General features: G+C 47.1%; 1 protein-coding gene across 5 annotated transcripts in view; it reads left to right on the top strand.

Annotated features, from left to right (window-relative positions):
* Window positions 1-17,133, top strand: part of MYRIP (myosin VIIA and Rab interacting protein) — a 223,616-nt gene extending 206,483 nt beyond the window's left edge. For all 5 annotated transcript variants that reach the window (XM_066350731.1, XM_066350730.1, XM_066350733.1 and 2 more), the window contains 5 exons: window positions 4,666-4,827; window positions 9,601-9,705; window positions 9,819-9,879; window positions 10,181-10,299; window positions 15,005-17,133. In XM_066350731.1, the coding sequence (XP_066206828.1) occupies window positions 4,666-4,827; window positions 9,601-9,705; window positions 9,819-9,879; window positions 10,181-10,299; window positions 15,005-15,037 (480 nt within the window). In that variant the 3' untranslated portion in view covers window positions 15,038-17,133. The remainder of the gene's footprint in view (window positions 1-4,665; window positions 4,828-9,600; window positions 9,706-9,818; window positions 9,880-10,180; window positions 10,300-15,004) is intronic.
* The last annotated feature ends 513 nt before the right edge of the window (window positions 17,134-17,646 follow it).

Below are 17,646 nucleotides of genomic sequence, written 5' to 3'. Positions count from 1 at the left end.
TTTCCTTTATCTCTGTGGTCCACCCGATCACAGAACCAGAACAGGTTGCTTCGCTCTGTGGTTTCCAGATGGGATTCATTTGAGCGGCAGGAGAAGGGCAGGGCTGGCCGTTAGACCGGCCTCTGGGTGCAGCAGATTTAATTAAACCGAGCTTTCGTCTGTGGCTTCTAACAAGCAGTGCCCGCTTCTCTGCTGCCTTCCTCCTTTGTCCCGGGGAGCCTGGGACTGTCGGAAATAGAAATGGCAACGCTGATTCTCGCCTTCTGCGCCTTGGCTGCTGCAGACCAGGACTCGGAGATGAAAGAGGACATTGGCTGGGGAATGTGTCGCCTTTAGAAATACTTCTGAAGGCTTCAGAGCTGCATCAGATAAAAATGTCGCGTTTCTATGGCGAATCTCCTGTCTTCATCAACCGCCTTGTTAATCCACTTAATTAGAAGCAGACATGGGGATTTCAGAATTCCCCGAGTCTCTCGGCTTTGGCACTGCTCACCTGCTGCTGGAGCTGGCACTGTGAAATCAGCTCTTTCTCCCCAAAAGGCAGGAGGAACCGCGGGCCAGTCCCTGCCGCTCCTGCACAAACAATGGGGCCTCGGCTTCTTGGGTTGAATAGCTGGGTGCCTCAGTGATCTTGCTGAGAGCCGTGAAGCAGAGGGTTCTATTGTACTTGTTGGGGTCTTGCGGGGAGAAGACAGTTTCAGGACAGGGTGATGAACTGAGTGAGGTGGGGGCAAGGTTAAGAGATGGCTGTAGCATCCCGTGAGTAGCAGTGGGAAGAAGCTGTCAGCAGCCCTAAGCAGTGAGCCCAAGGAGAACTGGATTCTGGAAGAGCGCCCCCTAGTGGACACTTTCACCATGGAACCCAGGCAAAGAGAGAGTTGGGGTGGGGGGGAGACTTCTCTCTTCTCCTGCCTTTGATCTCTTGTTGGTGTCTCCCATTGGCCAAAACCATCCCAGCCAGCAAGGGAGCCTTGGTGATGATGTTCATGTAGGTCAGCCCCAAATAAAGCAGGTCACGGCAGAGAAGGAAGGACAATGGATCCAGGGGTCAATAGAGAACCACTAGCATGACCATTCTCAGACCTGTGGTCTGAATAGTAGGAACCCACAAGGACCACCTTGTGATTGGGAGGAACCAGTCAGCTCCCTCACCCTCCCACCCCGTCTGAGGACCTCTCTTATTCTCATCTTTGCTAAAATGACAGAGACAGCCTGGGGTGCCCGGTAATTCTCAGCCACCCAGGCAGCGGGGGGGACTCACTTCCCTTTTAACTCTGCCCTGTACCTCTCGGCAATGCCAAATATGTCAATACCAAGATGTAGTCTCCAACCAGTGGCAGCAGATGCAGTGGAACGGGCCCACCAGGATCCCAGCTCTACCACCGAGTCCAGGACCAGGAAAGGATGTTCCCACTCCTACAGGCGCTCGTAAACCCCCACCAAACAGGAGAAGAGGTGACACGAGAACTTGTGGAGGTGGCCATGGCTTCTCGGGTGGTTCTCTGACCTCAAAGAGCAAAGAAAGAAATGTCCAACGTGAGTCCCCTAAAGTGCATTTCATGGAAAGCACGTCCAACTCAAGATGCTCTAAGATCAAAGAAGTTTGAGAGGTCTGTGTGCTCTTTCCAGGAAGACGGAGACACGTACTAGCACAGGAAAGACTGAGAAGTCCTACAGTAAAGAAATCTGCTTAATTCTCTTTATCCGGGGGCTTTGACCACAAAGTTCTTCTTTAAAAAAAAAAAAAAACACCTGTTCTCATCGCTTGACCCATTTTGAGGAAGACTTGTTGCACCAGGAGTCCATCATTGGGGTCATAGGTATCAGTGACTAGACTGTGGAGAGGACACAGATTTCTCAGTCATGGTAACCATAGTTCTCAGCAGAAATGGACCTTCACTAAGCAAGCATTTCCAGGTTAGCGTTTTTCAACGGCTTGTCTTTTAAAGTTAGAATAACATTTTTATTCTACAGCATGTTAAATTTTGTTATTTCAACCCAGCAACAGAGCCACTGTCACATCAACCTAGAACCACAAGAACTCCCGTACCTTTATGTCAAAGTTTGAAATGTAAACGTCATAACATTCCAACCGAGATTAAGAATCACAGGGCGGGGTGGAGAAAGGCACCGGGTCTGGTGTCGGCCCTCCGAGCTCAATACCAGGTTTCACCACTCCCTCGCGGTGAGCCCTGGAGAAGGCACTGAACTTCTAGGACACAATGTCCTCATCTTTAATACCCTGATGGTACTAGTGCCTCCCTCACAGGTTGCCATTAGCATCGTGGTCCTCCAGCCCTGCCTGCGGGCGCCACCACCTTGGCTGTGAGGGCCTGTCCCACAGGTGTCATTGCCAAACCACAGAACCTCTGCTGTTGCCAGGAAAGCAGGGAACTCAAAGTAAAAGATGACCCTCGGGCCTAGCTGAGGGTGTGGAGCGATTTCTCGGCAGAGAAAACAAAGAACATTAGGGGAGGACCCTGTTAACAAGAAAACAATGAGTGCTGTTGATACAGACCAGGGGTCCCCAAACTACGGCCTGGCCCGCATGCAGCCCCCTGAGGCCATTTATCCGGCCCCCACCGCACTTCCAGAAAAGGCACCTCTTTCATTGGTGGTCAGTGAGAGGAGCATAGTTCCCATTGAAATACTGGTCAGTTTGTTGATTTAAATTTACTTGTTCTTTATTTTAAATATTGTATTTGTTCCCGTTTTGTTTTTTTACTTTAAAATAAGATATGTGCAGTGTGCATAGGGATTTGTTCATAGTTTTTTTTATAGTCTGGCCCTCTAACGGTCTGAGGGACAGTGAACTGGCCCCTGTGTAAAAAGTTTGGGGACCCCTGATACAGACGGAGGGTGTGAGGCTGTTGAGTTTTGCGTGTTTCCAGAAAAATCAAGATTTAGAGACCAAAGTCACGTCAAGTTAGATTTAAGCCTCGCCACACTCAAATTCTTGGTTTTATTTAAATAATAATTTCAAGTTTTGTCCACTGCGCAGAACTATAAGCTAGCAAAAATGTAATATCCAAACTCAAAACTCACCAGGCCATCATTCCCTTCCTCCCTCTTCCCAAATGCCAGCCGTCTCTACTCCGCCCAATTTTTCTTCCCCCATGAAAAGAAGTTCTTCAACTTTGAAACTTTTGAGAGACAAATCTTGAATTTCTCCACTCGACTTTGAAATATTCATTTCCTTCATTTGACAGCATCGTGTTTCCGGTTTGGAAGACAAAGAATAAATGGCTATATTAAACTGTGAGGGTCTTTTAGAAACAAGATGCAAGCGTCAATACTTACATATGATAAAGAAACATAAAACCAGGGGCAAAGTGACCTACGGCAATCGCCGGCAGACGTTTGATTCGCGGCCCCCTACGTGGCGGAGGAATCCCTCCCAGGACAGCCGGGGCCAGGCACCACTGGGAGCGCCCACGGCCCCGCTGATTGCGCCTGCTGGTGCGCAGTCGGGTTTGCTCTCAGCAGACCTACACCTGCCTTTGCTCCACTTTGAAATGTCTTGTAAAATTGCCAGTTGTAACACGGACGCGTGAATCGTGCCAAGAAATTGGCAGGGCGGGAGCGTCTCGGGGTCCTTTCCCCCGCGTGGCACGGACGCGCAGCCTCACTCGGTGCGAAAGCCGTGCCTGACTCTGTGCCGAAACTCTGGGCTTGCCTATCTCAGTTATGTTCTTAACTCGAGTTAAAGGGACTGCGAAAGGACTGACTGTGCCTTTCCTTCGGCTCGGCTCTCAGTGGCTGTGATGACGTGTCTAGAGTTTTCCGTATGTTGATCAAACCTCGTGAGCCTCTCGGTCAGGAATTAACCTTCTTTAGACAGATCTGGTTCTTCACGTTGTTGGTCGTTTGATCCCACTGTGAATTAGGCTAACGAAGCATTTGCTTCATTCGCCCCGGTTGACATCTCTTTTGTCTAAATGCTTCCAACAATTTACTCTGTGTTTGCCCACTTTTAAGGAATCACCTTATAAACTTATATGTCAAAAATTTTTTCCCCTAATGTTTCCTCAGATTACTCCCTTTATCTGACTTACTCTTTAATCTTCAGTAGCTAACACACACACACACACACATCTCTTAATTGACAGATAAATAGACTTCACATGCTTTTCTTAACAGCACACTCTTTTCTAAGGTATTTTGCTACTATAATTCATTCTCTAGCCTGTTGCAAGCAAGCTGAAGGTAATTAATCAAGGTAAGTCATTGAACATTTATAATTATTTAAATTAATTTTACCTATTTTGTGTTTTCTGAATTTTTCTCAGTTACACAATGACAACCACATCGTGAGTTTTTCTGTCTCTCCCGTCTTGATAGTGTGATTGTTATATTCGCCGGACCATCTCACAATTTATGCAGCTGATGTTGCGTATGTTGTACTAGTTTATAGTATTTCCAAAATTCACCAAGTGCTTTTTCTTGCCGGAAAGTGTAGGGAGGGCGTTTGACAGTGAGGAAGTGGCAAGACCTCATGGCCATCATTTAAGTGCAAAGACTGTTCACACACAGGGTCATTCCCTGAACCCCCCCCCCCCAGTGTGGAGTCTGGTTCTCCTCGCTCCTCTGAATCACCAGGGTCCCCGGTAAAGGCCCCCCCGTCCTGGGTCAGCAGACTGAGCCTGCGCTGTGCCTCCTCTACAGGTGTACCTGGCGGCAGGCACCGTGTACGGACTCGAAGGCCAGCTGGGCGAGCTGGAGGACGCGGCCCGCCGCATCCACAGCGGCACTGGCGAGACCGAACTGGCAGTACTGGAGGACCAGGTGGCCACCGCTGCAGCCCAGGTCCACCATGCTGAACTCCAGGTAAGACCTCTTCCCTCTGCCCAGACGGGAGACCGCCAGGCAGAAGGAGAGGGGCCCCCCACCTTTCACAAGAACCAAGTCAAAGGCTTTGTATCTGCCGTCCCTGCGTGTCCGGCTCTCATGCATGGATGTGATCGTCCAGGGTGGCCGCCACCAAAGCCTCCTTTCTCAAAGGGCAGCCTGCCTTCCCCCAAATTACAGCTTCGAGAATATATCGGCCTTCTCTTTAAAACCTTTGCCACTTTTCTCTTTGACAAATCTCTGGTCCGGTGGTGGGTCTCCTTGCTGTACAGGTGTCCGCTCCACCCCTCCTTTCCCTGACTTCTACCACCCTGTTGGTAACTTACTCAATGCCGGTTTCCCCCACTATTGACTAAAAGCTCCATGAAAACAAGACTGCGGCTGTCCAGCTCAGCACACCAACTCTAGTGCCTCGCAGAACACCTGACATAGGTGTGGCGCTCAGTAAAAATGGGAAGGAACATAAAAAAAGGGATGAATAGGTGAAAATGGGAAGTGTAGATTTCTCAGGCCGACATTCCGTAGGGTTGCGCTACGGCTGCTTCAGAGCGACCGCTGTGTTATCCGCAACTCGGTGGAGATGTCTGTTGGTATTTTTCATGCGTGTTCCCTTGGCCTTTGACTCAGGACCAGAGCTGACCGTGGACTGAGCCATTGATTCTCACACTGGGATCCATGGACGGGTACCCGGGGGCCCATGAGAAATGCTGGTGTCTGCGGCATTAGCTCAGTGTGGACCTCTGGTTCACTGACACTTCTGTAGTCCCTGCATCCTAACACTGGGAGGTGGGGGTCAATAGAAACACCCCTGGATAGAGCTGACAATAAGTGGGTGACAATTCTTTTTAAAATAAATAATTTTATTTTAAAAAGTCGAAAACCTTGGCCCTGGCCGGTTGTCTCAGCGGTAGAGCGTCGGCCTGGCGTACGGGGGACCCGGGTTCGATTCCCAGCCAGGGCACATAGGAGAAGCGCCCATTTGCTTCTCCACCCCTACCCCCTCCTTCCTCTCTGTCTCTCTCTTCCCCTCCCGCAGCCAAGGCTCCATTGGAGCAAAGATGGCCCGGGTGCTGGGGATGGCTCCTTGGCCTCTGCCCCAGGCGCTAGAATGGCTCTGGTCGCGGCAGAGCGATGCCCCGGATGGCAGAGCATCGCCCCTGGTGGGCGTGCCGGGTGGATCCTGGTTGGGCGCATGCGGGAGTCTGTCTGACTGTCTCTCCCCGTTTCCAGCTTCAGAAAAATACAAAAAAAAAAAAGTCGAAAACCACAACCACCGCTGACATCATGGAGCATTCTTAAGAATGCAAGGGCCGCAGTTCTTCACTCCTCGGATGGGTTCTATGTTGGGGGTGGGGGGTACTTGTCACAGACGGCCCGCTTGACAGTTTACTGTCAGCAAGAACAGCTGAGGAGCAATTCTCCTCAAATAAAAATCATTTTCCATAAATGCCACCCAATATTTCATCACTTTGTAGTCAAAGTTATATAAAGATAGAAGTAGAACCAAGTCTTTTATTTTCTGAGGCTACATTTTGCAGCAAATACCTCTTGAAAGGTTTAACAGGAAGAAATATTATGTATGAGTGTTTGGTAAGGCTTTATTGTAACAGTTAGTTACCTCTGCTTCTAAATTTTTCTAGGCTTAAATTAGTGGGCCAAGTTTTTTTAATTTTTTTTTTTTTTTTCATTTTTCTGAAGCTGGAAACAGGGAGAGACAGTCAGATAGACTCCCGCATGCGCCCGACCGGGCTCCACCCGGCACGCCCACCATGGGGCGACGCTCTGCCCATCCTGGGGGTCACCATGTTGCGACCAGAGCCACTCTAGCGCCTGAGGCAGAGGCCACAGAGCCATCCCCAGCGCCCGGGCCATCTTTGCTCCAATGGAGCCTTGGCTGCGGAAGGGGAAGAGAGAGACAGAGAGGAAAGCGCGGCGGAGGGGTGGAGAAGCAAATGGGCGCTTCTCCTGTGTGCCCTGGCCGGGAATCGAACCCGGGTCCTCCGCACGCTAGGCCGACGCTCTACCGCTGAGCCAACCGGCCAGGGCAGTGGGCCAAGTTTTATGGCAGAAAATCCTGGAGTCTAAAATGTCCATTTCCCATATATTTAAGTGTGCCTATTCACTCATTATTCACTTTAAATTTTACAATTATATCGCCTGGCCTGTGGTGGCGCAGTGGATAGAGTGTCGACCTAGAATGCTGAGGTTGCCAGTTTGAAACCCTGGGCTTGCCTGGTCAAGGCACATATGGGAGTTGATGCTTCCTGCTCCTCCCCCTTCTCTCTCTCTCTCTCCTCTCTAAGACAAATAAATAAAACCTTAAAATTTAAAATTATGGTATTAATAGCTAATGTTCAGTGAGCCTTACGTTGTGCCAGGAGTTATACTGAGGACGCTGCCCACTGCATTTTACAGGGTCACCTCTGTGGGCATTCCTGGGGAGAGTATGTCCTGAGTCTTACCATCAGGAGAAGCTATTTGGAGTACTTGGCCCTTATCTGGTGGACATAGTCTCCTGCACTGATCCCTTTGCTTTGGCTCCCAGGAAACTCAGAGCTGAATTGGTCATCCTCTTCTATCAAGTCGAAGGGTCAGTGGGCATTCAGTCTTAGGAATAAAGTGGAATAGAAGTAGATGAATGGATGATAGATGATAGATAGATAGATAGATAGATAGATAGATAGGCAAAATATCAGCAAAAATCCACCCTAAGCAGTTTTTTTCCCCCTCTCTCTTTGTCCTTTGCCCTATAGACTAAAACTTGAAAAATTAACCGCTTCTTAATCCAGGACCTGGCAGTCAGCAAATCAGGAGGTCAGCAGGTAGCTCTCCCCCTGACCTGTCTCCCAGGGCCCTCTGAGCACACTGCTTCCAGGAAGGATTGTGGGCAACTAGTCCACGCCATTGCAAATGCCTGCTAAGGGTTTAGCCTGCAACCTTGCTCCGAGGCTTGTGCGATTTATCGGACTATGAATCGAAGGAAGGCAGCTCTCGGTGTGAAATTTGAGGAGCCATGCAGGAAGGCTTCGGGGGCCCGAGAAGGCCAGGGGCTGCACGGCGGCCCCTCTGGGGGCAGGCTGCTGGGTAGCTGGACTTCCTTCCTCCAGCTGCCGCAGGTCTGGCCTCCTAGACCAGCACAACCGCTCCTCCGGGGTCAGGGAAGCATCTCCCGTATCTGCTGGCATTTCGGTCCTTCTCTCCGCACAGCTTGGAGCACCTATCCCAGTAAATGACAGAGGAATCAGAGTTTGTCTCGAGCTGCACAAGATAGTTGAGGGGTGGGGGAGGCAGTGGACACCTGGGGGTGGAGCGCTCGCATTGGCCGCTGGGCCGATGCCCGGTGACCTGTCCCCTGCCCCAGCGCCACTCGGTCTGTGCCATCTCAGCAGGGTGGCCATGATCCCCACCACCTCTCTCCACTCCACCAGTCTCCTCTTGCCCCTTCCCGTGCCCCACCCCCCTGCCAGCCTTGGCAAGTCCTCTGAGAATGTGGAAGAATGGCAAGAGCAGGAGCATTGGCATCGACTCCAGGGCCTCCCCCAGACCAGTGTCTGGGGGTACACTCCTTACCCCCCTGAACCACGGTTTTCTTATCTATAAATCCAAGAGAATGGTACCTGTGTCGCCGGGTTACCCATGAGTTCGTGAACGAAGCCTGGATGAGCTCACATAGTTAAAGCACTTAGCGTGGTGGCAGCGCGTAACAATGCTATTTTCTCAGAGCCGGCCCTGTGTCTTCATCCCTGGGACAGGGAAGGACCAGGGTTCTTTCTGGCACGGAATGGGCTCTTGGTGTCTATATCCGCCTTAAGACACCGCGGTAAGGAAATCTGAGCTGCTTCTGACCTTCTGAGGTTGTGGTCCAGGAGCCCGACGCCCAGAGAGAGGAAGGAGTTTCTCGAGGCCACTGGGCCTGCCCGTAGAAGAAATGCACTTGAACCAGAGGTTGCAGGGCGAGCCCTCCTGAGACTCAGTGCTGTGCTTTTGGATTCATGATGTCCTGAAAAATGAAAGCAGGACCATGTGTCGTACTCGCCCTTCAAAGCTCAGCTCACAGGTTACCTCCCATGGGAGCCTTCCCTGACCACCCCACCCCAGATGGCCGTGGGCCAGGGTCCCTGGGCCTCCATGTATCCCTAGGGAGATGCTGACATGGGTGACATGCTCTAGCTACCGACTAGAAAGTTCAACTCACAAAGAGGGGCCTGTGTTTTATTTCCTCGCTGTAGCATTTAAAAGAGAAGTGCTCAGGCCCTGGCCGGTTGGCTCAGCGGTAGAGCGTTGGCCTGGCGTGCGGGAGACCCGGATTCGATTCCCGGCCAGGGCACACAGGAGAAGCGCCCGTTTGCTTCTCCACCCACCCCCCCTTCCTCTCTGTCTCTCTCTTCCCCTCCCGCAGCCAAGGCTCCATTGGAGCAAAGATGGCCAGGGCGCTGGGGATGGCTCCTTGGCCTCTGCCCCAGGCGCTAGAGTGGCTCTGGTTGCGGCAGAGCGATGCCCCGGAGGGGCAGAGCATCGCCCCTGGTGGGCGTGCCGGGTGGATCCCGGTGGGGCGCATGCGGGAGTCTGTCTGACTGTCTCTCCCCGTTTCCAGCTTCAGAAAAATACAAAAAAAAAAAGTGCTTAGAAGTTGAGTGAACAAATGAGCCGACATCAAAGCAGATTTGTTTTTTATAGATTTATAACACTTTTAACAAAGATTCTCCCCTCCTGTGCGTCCCCCTGCTGATTCTGTCTCTCTGCTGCATGAAGATTTCTGATATCGAGAGCCGGATTTCAGCCCTGACGGTCGCGGGATTAAACATAGCGCCCTGTGGGCGCCTCACACGGAAACGGGATCAGAAGCAGAGGAATCAGGTATGTTTGTCCCTCGCGCCTTCTGTGGGGGCTTTGCACAGCCTGGAAGACTTTAAAAAGATGAAACGTTTTGGCTTTGAGAAGGTGTATTGATTGCCGCGCTCTGTTTGTAGGTACAAACTATAGACACATCCAGACAGCAGCGGAGGAAACTGCCCGCGCCCCCCGTGAAAGGTACGCTTAAGAGAAAGCCACAGAGCTGCCCAAGAATTCAGCCGGACTCGTTTCCTTCGAGTAGCTCCGCAAGCTGAGTTTGAGGACCCGCTGCAACGGGGAGTTCTCACCCAGAACTGCTCTTGCCAAGAGTCTGTCTGGACTTGGATCCCCCAGGAAGCAAACCCAGTCAGACCTGTGTGGACCAGAATGGGATTCCATATCTACGACAGAAAACCTGGGTAGTCTGGACCCCCGGTCTTCGTCCTTAACAACGGGTCCAGCCTCTGCGTAACACTGATTCTCGTTTGTTTCCTATTAGCTGAAAAAGTGGAGACGTCTTCAGTGACCACCATGAAAGCATTCAACCGCAACTTCATTCTGCAAGGCTCCCCGACAAACAGGACTCAAGACAGGGAGAGCCCCACCCAGGATCTGGCGGTAAGTGTCATCGCTGTCCCAATGCCCATCACTTTCGCTACGGATGGCACCTCTGCTCTGGAGCCCTTCTTTCCGTAGCTCCCCCAGTAAAGCCCCAAACAGCACCCCCTAAAGCAGTTACCCCTAAATGAGGCAAAGACAGGGACAGAAGAGAATTTGCACAAACTCTGCAGAGCGTATAGAGAGGGCTAATAGGTTATTTGCCTAAATACCAACATATGCTTCAGAATTTTGGCAAATGCTTGATCTGCTTATAGCAGGGGTTAGGAACCTATGGCTCGTGAGCCAGATGTGGCTCTTTTGATGGCTGCATCTGGCTCGCAGACAAACCTTTTTTTCTTTTTCTTTTGTATTTTTCTGAAGTTGGAAACGGGGAGGCAGTCAGACATGCGCCTAACCGAGATCCACCCGGCATGCCCACCAGGGGGCGATGCTCTGCCCATCTGGGGCCTTGTTCTGTTGCAACCAGAGCCATTCTAGCGCATGAGGCAGAGGCCACAGAGCCATCCTCAGCACCTGGGCCAACTTTGCTCCAATGGAGCCTTGGCTGCTGGAAGGGAAGAGAGAGACAGAGAGGAAGGGAGAGGGGGAGGGGTGGAGAAGCAGATGGCTGCTTCTCCTGTGTGCCCTGGCCGGGAATCGAACCCGGGACTCTTGCACGCCAGGCCGACACTCTACCATTGAGCCAACCAGCCAGGGCCAACAAATCTTTAATAAAAAAAAATAATAACGTTAAAAATATAAAACATTCTCATGTATCACAATCCATTCATTTCCTACCGCTCATGTTCATGGTTGTGGGTGGCTGGAGCCAATCACAGCTGTCCTCCGGAACAACACCAAATTTTTATTGGATAATGCGTAACATACAAAGGTCGTTGTATGGCTCTCACGGAATTACATTTTAAAATATGTGGCGTTCATGGCTCTCTCAGCCAAAAAGGTTCCCGACCCCTGGCTTATAGGGAACAGTACAATCCAACCAGACTGCCTCAGTGGTACCATTACGCTAAGGGCAAACGATGTCTGGGCCACAAGAGCGAAGCAAGGACAGATATACTCTGTTGCCTTTTATGCCACCCGTCACTCCCTTCCACACTGTCTTTGTCATTATCCCTGTCTCCCGAGCACAAGAGCACCAGGCCGTGGCATAATCCTGGGCGTGCCATTTTGAATTACAAATCACTTCATCTCTTAGGCACCATATTGGCAGCGCGCGGCCCACTGCCTGTCTGTCGTTGGTCCGCCATTACCCCTGGCCTTTCAAAATTCAATTACCTTACTCCTGGCCGTAACTCCAAAGCACTAAAGGATTCATTATTAACTAAAAAGGCAGACCACTAGGGCCAGGGAGGGAATGTGTTATATAAATCAGAGAGTTAAGAATAAATTACCTGTCATTGAGCTAGAACACAGGTTGGTAGTTGCTGGGGGTTAGGGGACAGGGAATAGGAAGAAATTACTCAGTGGGGAGAAGGCTTTATTTTACAGAGATGGGAATGTTTTGAAACCATGGTAGTTGTGTCCATTGTGAACGTACTAAACAGCACTGCACTGTTCACTGTAAAATGGTTAATTTTATGTCACGTCAGTCTCACCTTAATGCATTATTTTTTTAAAAAAAAGAAATTACCTTTTTAAGTGACTCAGAGAAGTGAAAATGAAAATATGGACAATATTTCCTAAAGACATGTGAACAAGAAAGGAAGGACAGAAATATTACTTTTAAACGAAGTAGAATTCAATACAAGAAGCATTCGGAGAGAACAAAGGAGGAGGATGCTTTAATTTTGATAAAATAAAGTGGATAACTCATGAGCCTTTCTTGCTTTGGCAAACAACAGGGCAAGATCATTTATTGTGTCGTGGTTGGCAACTTTAAAATTCCCTTAATTATGATATTTATCTAACTTTATACTTTTCAAAGGATTCTCTTTCTTTCCAATCATCAATAGACCATTTATAAAAACTGATTTTATACCAGCTACCAAGAAAACTCAATGATGTCCAAAAAGTAGAAAGTATAAAACTACCTTCTGTGACGCTGATGCCAAAAATCATCTAGAACAGCACTCTGTTCAATAGAATTTTTTTAAGTAATGGAACGGCCCAATATGGCAGCCATACGTGGCTATTGAGTGCTTAAAATATGGCTAGAGGAACTGATATTTAAGTACTTATTTAATATTAGTTAATCCAAATGTAAGCAACCACAAGTAGCTAGTAACTACCATATTGGACAGGAAAAATCTAGAGAATTAGGATGAAAGTTAAAGTAAATGGAACCCTGTTTTGATTTATAAAACATAGGCACCTACATACACGACTAGACATATATACAAATGCACACCCGTGCACACTCTGACACACTCATTGCCAAGGAACTAGGAATTAAAGAGAAAAGCAAATCCACGGAGCATTTAGAAATGAAAACATTACCTGTACCAAAAATAATGGCAGCCATATAAAACTACACCAGTCAGATTTATAGTATTAAATGCTTTCTTTGTTATTAAAGAAGAGGCAAAGCTAATGAACAAGACATTGAGTTCCAGACATCAAAGATAAATGCAAAAAAAAAAAAAAGAACTAAAACCATAAAACTATGGAAATGATCATAAATCCAAGAGTTTATCCTTTGGGAAAATATAAAATATAATTTTTTGTAAGGCAAATCAAGAAAATAAAATAAACACAAGAGATTATAATAAAGCTGTGAATTTTTACTTAAATATATAAATGTGATGTAAATCTATGCTAATACATGTAAAGTTTTAATTCTTTTTTTTAAATGTTTATCTTATTGATGTTAGAGATAGGAAGGGAGAGAGCAGGAGATAGACAGGAACATCTGTTTCTGTATGTTCCCTGACCGGAGATCAAACCAGCAACCTCTGCACTTTGGGACAGTGCTAACCAACCAAGCTATCTGGCCAGGGCTAAAGTCTTAATTCTAATAAAATTAGCCTGACCTGTGGTGGCGCAGTGGATAAAGCATCGACCTGGAAATGCTGAGGTTGCCGATTCGAAACCCTGGGCTTGCCTGGTCAAGGCACATATGGGAGTTGATGCTTCCTGCTCCTCCCCCTCTTCTCTCTCTCTCTCTCCTTTCTAAAAAAATGAATAAATAAAATAAAATATATATATATATTAAAAATATAATAATAATAAAATCAGATTCCAATCAGAATATTAGTGAAAAATGATTTGAGAAATAAAATGTTTAAATTTATTAAACCTTCAAAAAAGATTCTCTGGCCAAGCAGTTTCGCTGATCATTTCTGAAGATATAGTTCATTCCCATGCAATATAAAATGTTTCAGAGCAAAAAAAAAAAAGAAAAGAAAAGAAAACTAAAAGATTTATATTGCAAAGCTACTACTATAACCCAACTACCAAAGCCTGATGTGTCTGGTAGGTCTGTACCCATGCTCCATGTTCACACACAGTCAGAGACACACACAGACACACACACAAACCACACACCAATTGTACTTCTTCAGAGAGATGATGCATACTAAATAAAATATCAGCAACAACAAATTACCAGGTAAATTTTATAGGAATGCAAGGTTACCTTTAATATTGAAATAATGATTAATAAATCACATCAGGAGTTCAAAAGAAAAGTCACTTCTCAAATTAATTTATAGTTTAGTCCAATTCTCATAAAAACCTCAGTGGGATTTTTTTTAAAGTTCACATAGGAATAAATAAGAAAGATAGACAAATGAATTTTGCAAAGTTCAAGTGATTTTCCTGCTAGATTTTTTTAAACAAATTAAAAGCTATAAAGCAGTGACTGTTCAACATTTTTCATCTCGTGGCATACATAAACTAATTGCTAAAATTCTGCAGTACACCAAAAGATGTTTTGGGGTGTTTTTTTTTTTGCCAATATGACACACAAAAAAAATTGGTACAATTTTGATTCATTCACACCGGATGGGTATTGTTGTGTTGGCTGTTGTCATTTTTTTTATTTGACAGTCTAAGGGGAAGAGGTCAGTGCCTGACAAAATAGTCAGGTATGGCATATTTTAAAAACGCTTGCAGCACATGGGTTGAAATCACTGCTGTGAAGGAACTGATGATGAATGGAATAGAATAGAAAGCTCAGAGGCAGATGCCGGCAAGCATGAAAATGTGTTATATGAATGTTTGAAGCATTGGGAACGAGTAGAGAAGGTATAGGTTCCTTTGTTTCTAATGTGCTTGGGAAGCTGGCCAGGGGGTCAGTAGGGGGAAGGGCACCAGTTTGCCTTATTCCGCAAACCAAAATTAAGCCTAGGTAGATTAAAAGATGCCTTATGCAAAACATGCATCACTGTTTAAATATTGTGAAATATTTAAGTGGTCAATGAGCATGAGCTCCTTTTATGATATATATATATATAAAAGGTAGTAGGCCCTGGCTGGGTTGTTAAGTGGCTAGAACGTCGTCCCAGCTGGCCAAAGTCACAGGTTCGATCCCCATTTGGGGCCCATACGAGAAGCAACCAATGAGTGAGTGCGTAACTAAATGAGACAGCTGAGTGGGACAAGGAGTGGTTGCGCGCCTCTCTCTCTCTCTCTCTCTCTCTCTCTCTCTCTTTCTCTCTCTCTCTCTCATCAATGAAAAATTTTTAAAAAGCAGTAGACGTTTTTAATCGCCTCCTCTCACTCTCGCCAAGCGGCTGGTAACAGTGTTATCGTCTCGCCTCAGGAGCCCGCCCTGGAGCCCGCTGTGATGTACTAGCGCCCTGGCGCTCCACTGCCAGTGACCCACTGCCTCCGGCCATACACGACAGTGCCTTGACCCAACAGCCGTTGACTACTGTACGGACTTCCCCCTGAGGAGAGGGCCCGGGAGCCACAGTGCACAGGGCTGTCCTGATACCTCACCCAGAAAGCCGTCCCAGACTCCAGCACTGCGGTCTCGCCCACTCTCTGCCTCAGGCTCCCAGGGGAAGCCGAGACAGAAACCCCGACGCGGGCTTCCAGCCGCAGGGCTCCATGTCCAGAAACGCATACTTCCCTGTTTGCCTTGCTACTGTGTGTCGTCGTCGTTACAATCTTCCTTCTTTTTCTTTCTTTTTTAATCCCTTTGCTTCAACTAGAATTACACATCCACAATTTGTCCAAAGAAAAAATGGTTGGGGGGGGGGGATGGAAGAGGGAAGGGAGGTGAGTAGTCTCATTTAATTCATCATCTATTCTTATTACTCTCTCACAAGCATCTTTGACTTGCAGACGCTAAGGGAAAGAGTGAAAATGTCCCTGTCGTAGGCACTGGGGACTGTCACAGTTGCAGAGTGTTCCACCATCAAGGGTGCAGGTCTCCCTCAGCCACGCCCTCCCTGCTAAGCCCCCAGCCCACCGCCCCATCGGCCATCCCCATTGCTTTGCAATCACAAGCCACAGAGCGGCAAGTTCGGACTCACCCGTGCGCCATGCCCATTGAGAATTAGCTCATTGAGAACTGAGGTTCTTCCTTGGACTTCCGGAGACTTTCCCCCCCACCCCCACCCCTAAAGTGGAGAGGGGCTTGAGAAAGCCCCTCATTGGCTTAACTTTAGGGCACTGTCCAGAATCGACATGACGTGGGTTAGTGAGGAGCTTTAGTACAACGGGTCATCGCAGGCTATAGCCACACGACAAAATATTGTCCTCCAAAATGTAAGTCCCAATAAATATTCAGCAAAAGTAGTACAATGACCTTCAAGACAAAAACTGTTAAAGACTAGCCAGTATGAAAAGAAAAGAAAAGAAAAAAAGCCAGGACAGACTATGAATTTAATGGACACAAGAGTTTGATACTCACCCCATATTTCTGGTCTCAAATGCATGACTATGTAGCGTGTTTATAATAGCAAACGGAGCTGGGATTTTACTCAATCACTTGATCATTTTGCTAATATATTCTGAACCTGAGGAAGAAGGCAAAGATGGGAGGCAAGGGAAGAGAATGACGGATGTTTATTATTCTTCTCATTTTAATCTTTACAGCAACCCTATTCAGTAGGTATCACCACTTTTCAGATTTGGTAACTAAGGGCCAGAGAGATGAATTCGCCCCTGTAAGCTAAGTATAATTAGAATGCCTCGCGAGAGCCTCACTGGGCGTCGGTTTCCGCTTCTGCGTTCTCTCGCTGCCAGGCACCTCCCCAGCTGACCTGTCCCTAAAACCTGTCGTCCTGACGTGTTCCTGATGGGGCTCTGTCTCCCAGTAATACTTCCCGCTGATGCTGTGTGTGTGTGTTACCCAACAGAAATGATGCCTTTGAAATAAAGGAAATCTGTGGCTTTTTGTTCCGTTGGTGTGATTCAAAGCAAACAAATACAGATTTGAAAAACATGACAACAACAACAAAAGATCTGAGTTCCAAATAGAGCGTTTTCTTTAAGAGGCATGAAAAGCAACTATTGTTGTGTTACAGTGTTAAAATATTCAGTTTTCCTTGACCAAAAAAAAAAAAAATGTGTACTGTGTAAGCCTTGCAAAAACAAAAACAACAAAAAAAGCAGCAGCCTGCTCTATGGCATTTGAATTTTTATAAAGGTTTCCTTGTGCCAAATAAGTGCAAAGATTTAATTTCCTATTAAAAACCATGAGCATATGTTACAGTTCCAGAAGAATTATTTTGTCATCAAGTGATTTTGATCTTCAGTGTCAATCTTTATATTTAGATTAATTTTTATAAATGAAAATATTTTAATGGTTTAAGAAAATGAGGACAAAAGGATCATATCTCCGATGACTTCTGAGAGTTAAGCTTGCCTTCATGTTATATGCACATTGCTGAGAATTACTGTCAAGAGAAATGATGAAGTAAAAGTCATTTATGAAAATAATGTTTGTAGTCGTGTGTGACTTTTTAGTTTGTGTTTGTTTTGGGGTTAGGGAAGGCTGGGAGAAAAGAGAAACCAAGAATTATTATCCAGAGAAATGAAAAAGAACTAAAAATCATTTATGAAAATAATGTTTGTAGGTATGTGATGGGGGTTTTTTTTGGTTTGTGTTTGGTTTTTGGGGGGTTTTTTTTGTTTGGTTTGGTTTGGTTTGGCTTGGTTTGGTTTGGTTTGGTTTGGTTTGGTTAAAGAAGGCTGGGAGAAAAGAAGTCAATGGTTATTCATTGGAGGAGCCAAGATTCAAAGCCACCATTGCCCCATGACCTAGCGTCCTTCCAGTTACACCAGTCACCTCTCCATGGCTTGTTCTCCTGCGAACAGTATTTCCCAGTGATCACCTCTACAGAGTGGTCACCCAGGTAAGACCAGCGGTTCTCCGAGCACGGGATCAGAGGTAGGGGGCTGAGCGGGTGGTAGTATGATTTTCCTCTTAGGGGATATTTTTTTTTTCTCTTT

Source organism: Saccopteryx leptura, chromosome 10 (assembly GCF_036850995.1).
Source record: "Saccopteryx leptura isolate mSacLep1 chromosome 10, mSacLep1_pri_phased_curated, whole genome shotgun sequence".
NCBI lineage: Eukaryota > Metazoa > Chordata > Mammalia > Chiroptera > Emballonuridae > Saccopteryx > Saccopteryx leptura.
The sequence above is the reverse complement of the archived record's forward strand: the minus strand, read 5'-3'. Positions and strand labels throughout refer to the sequence as shown.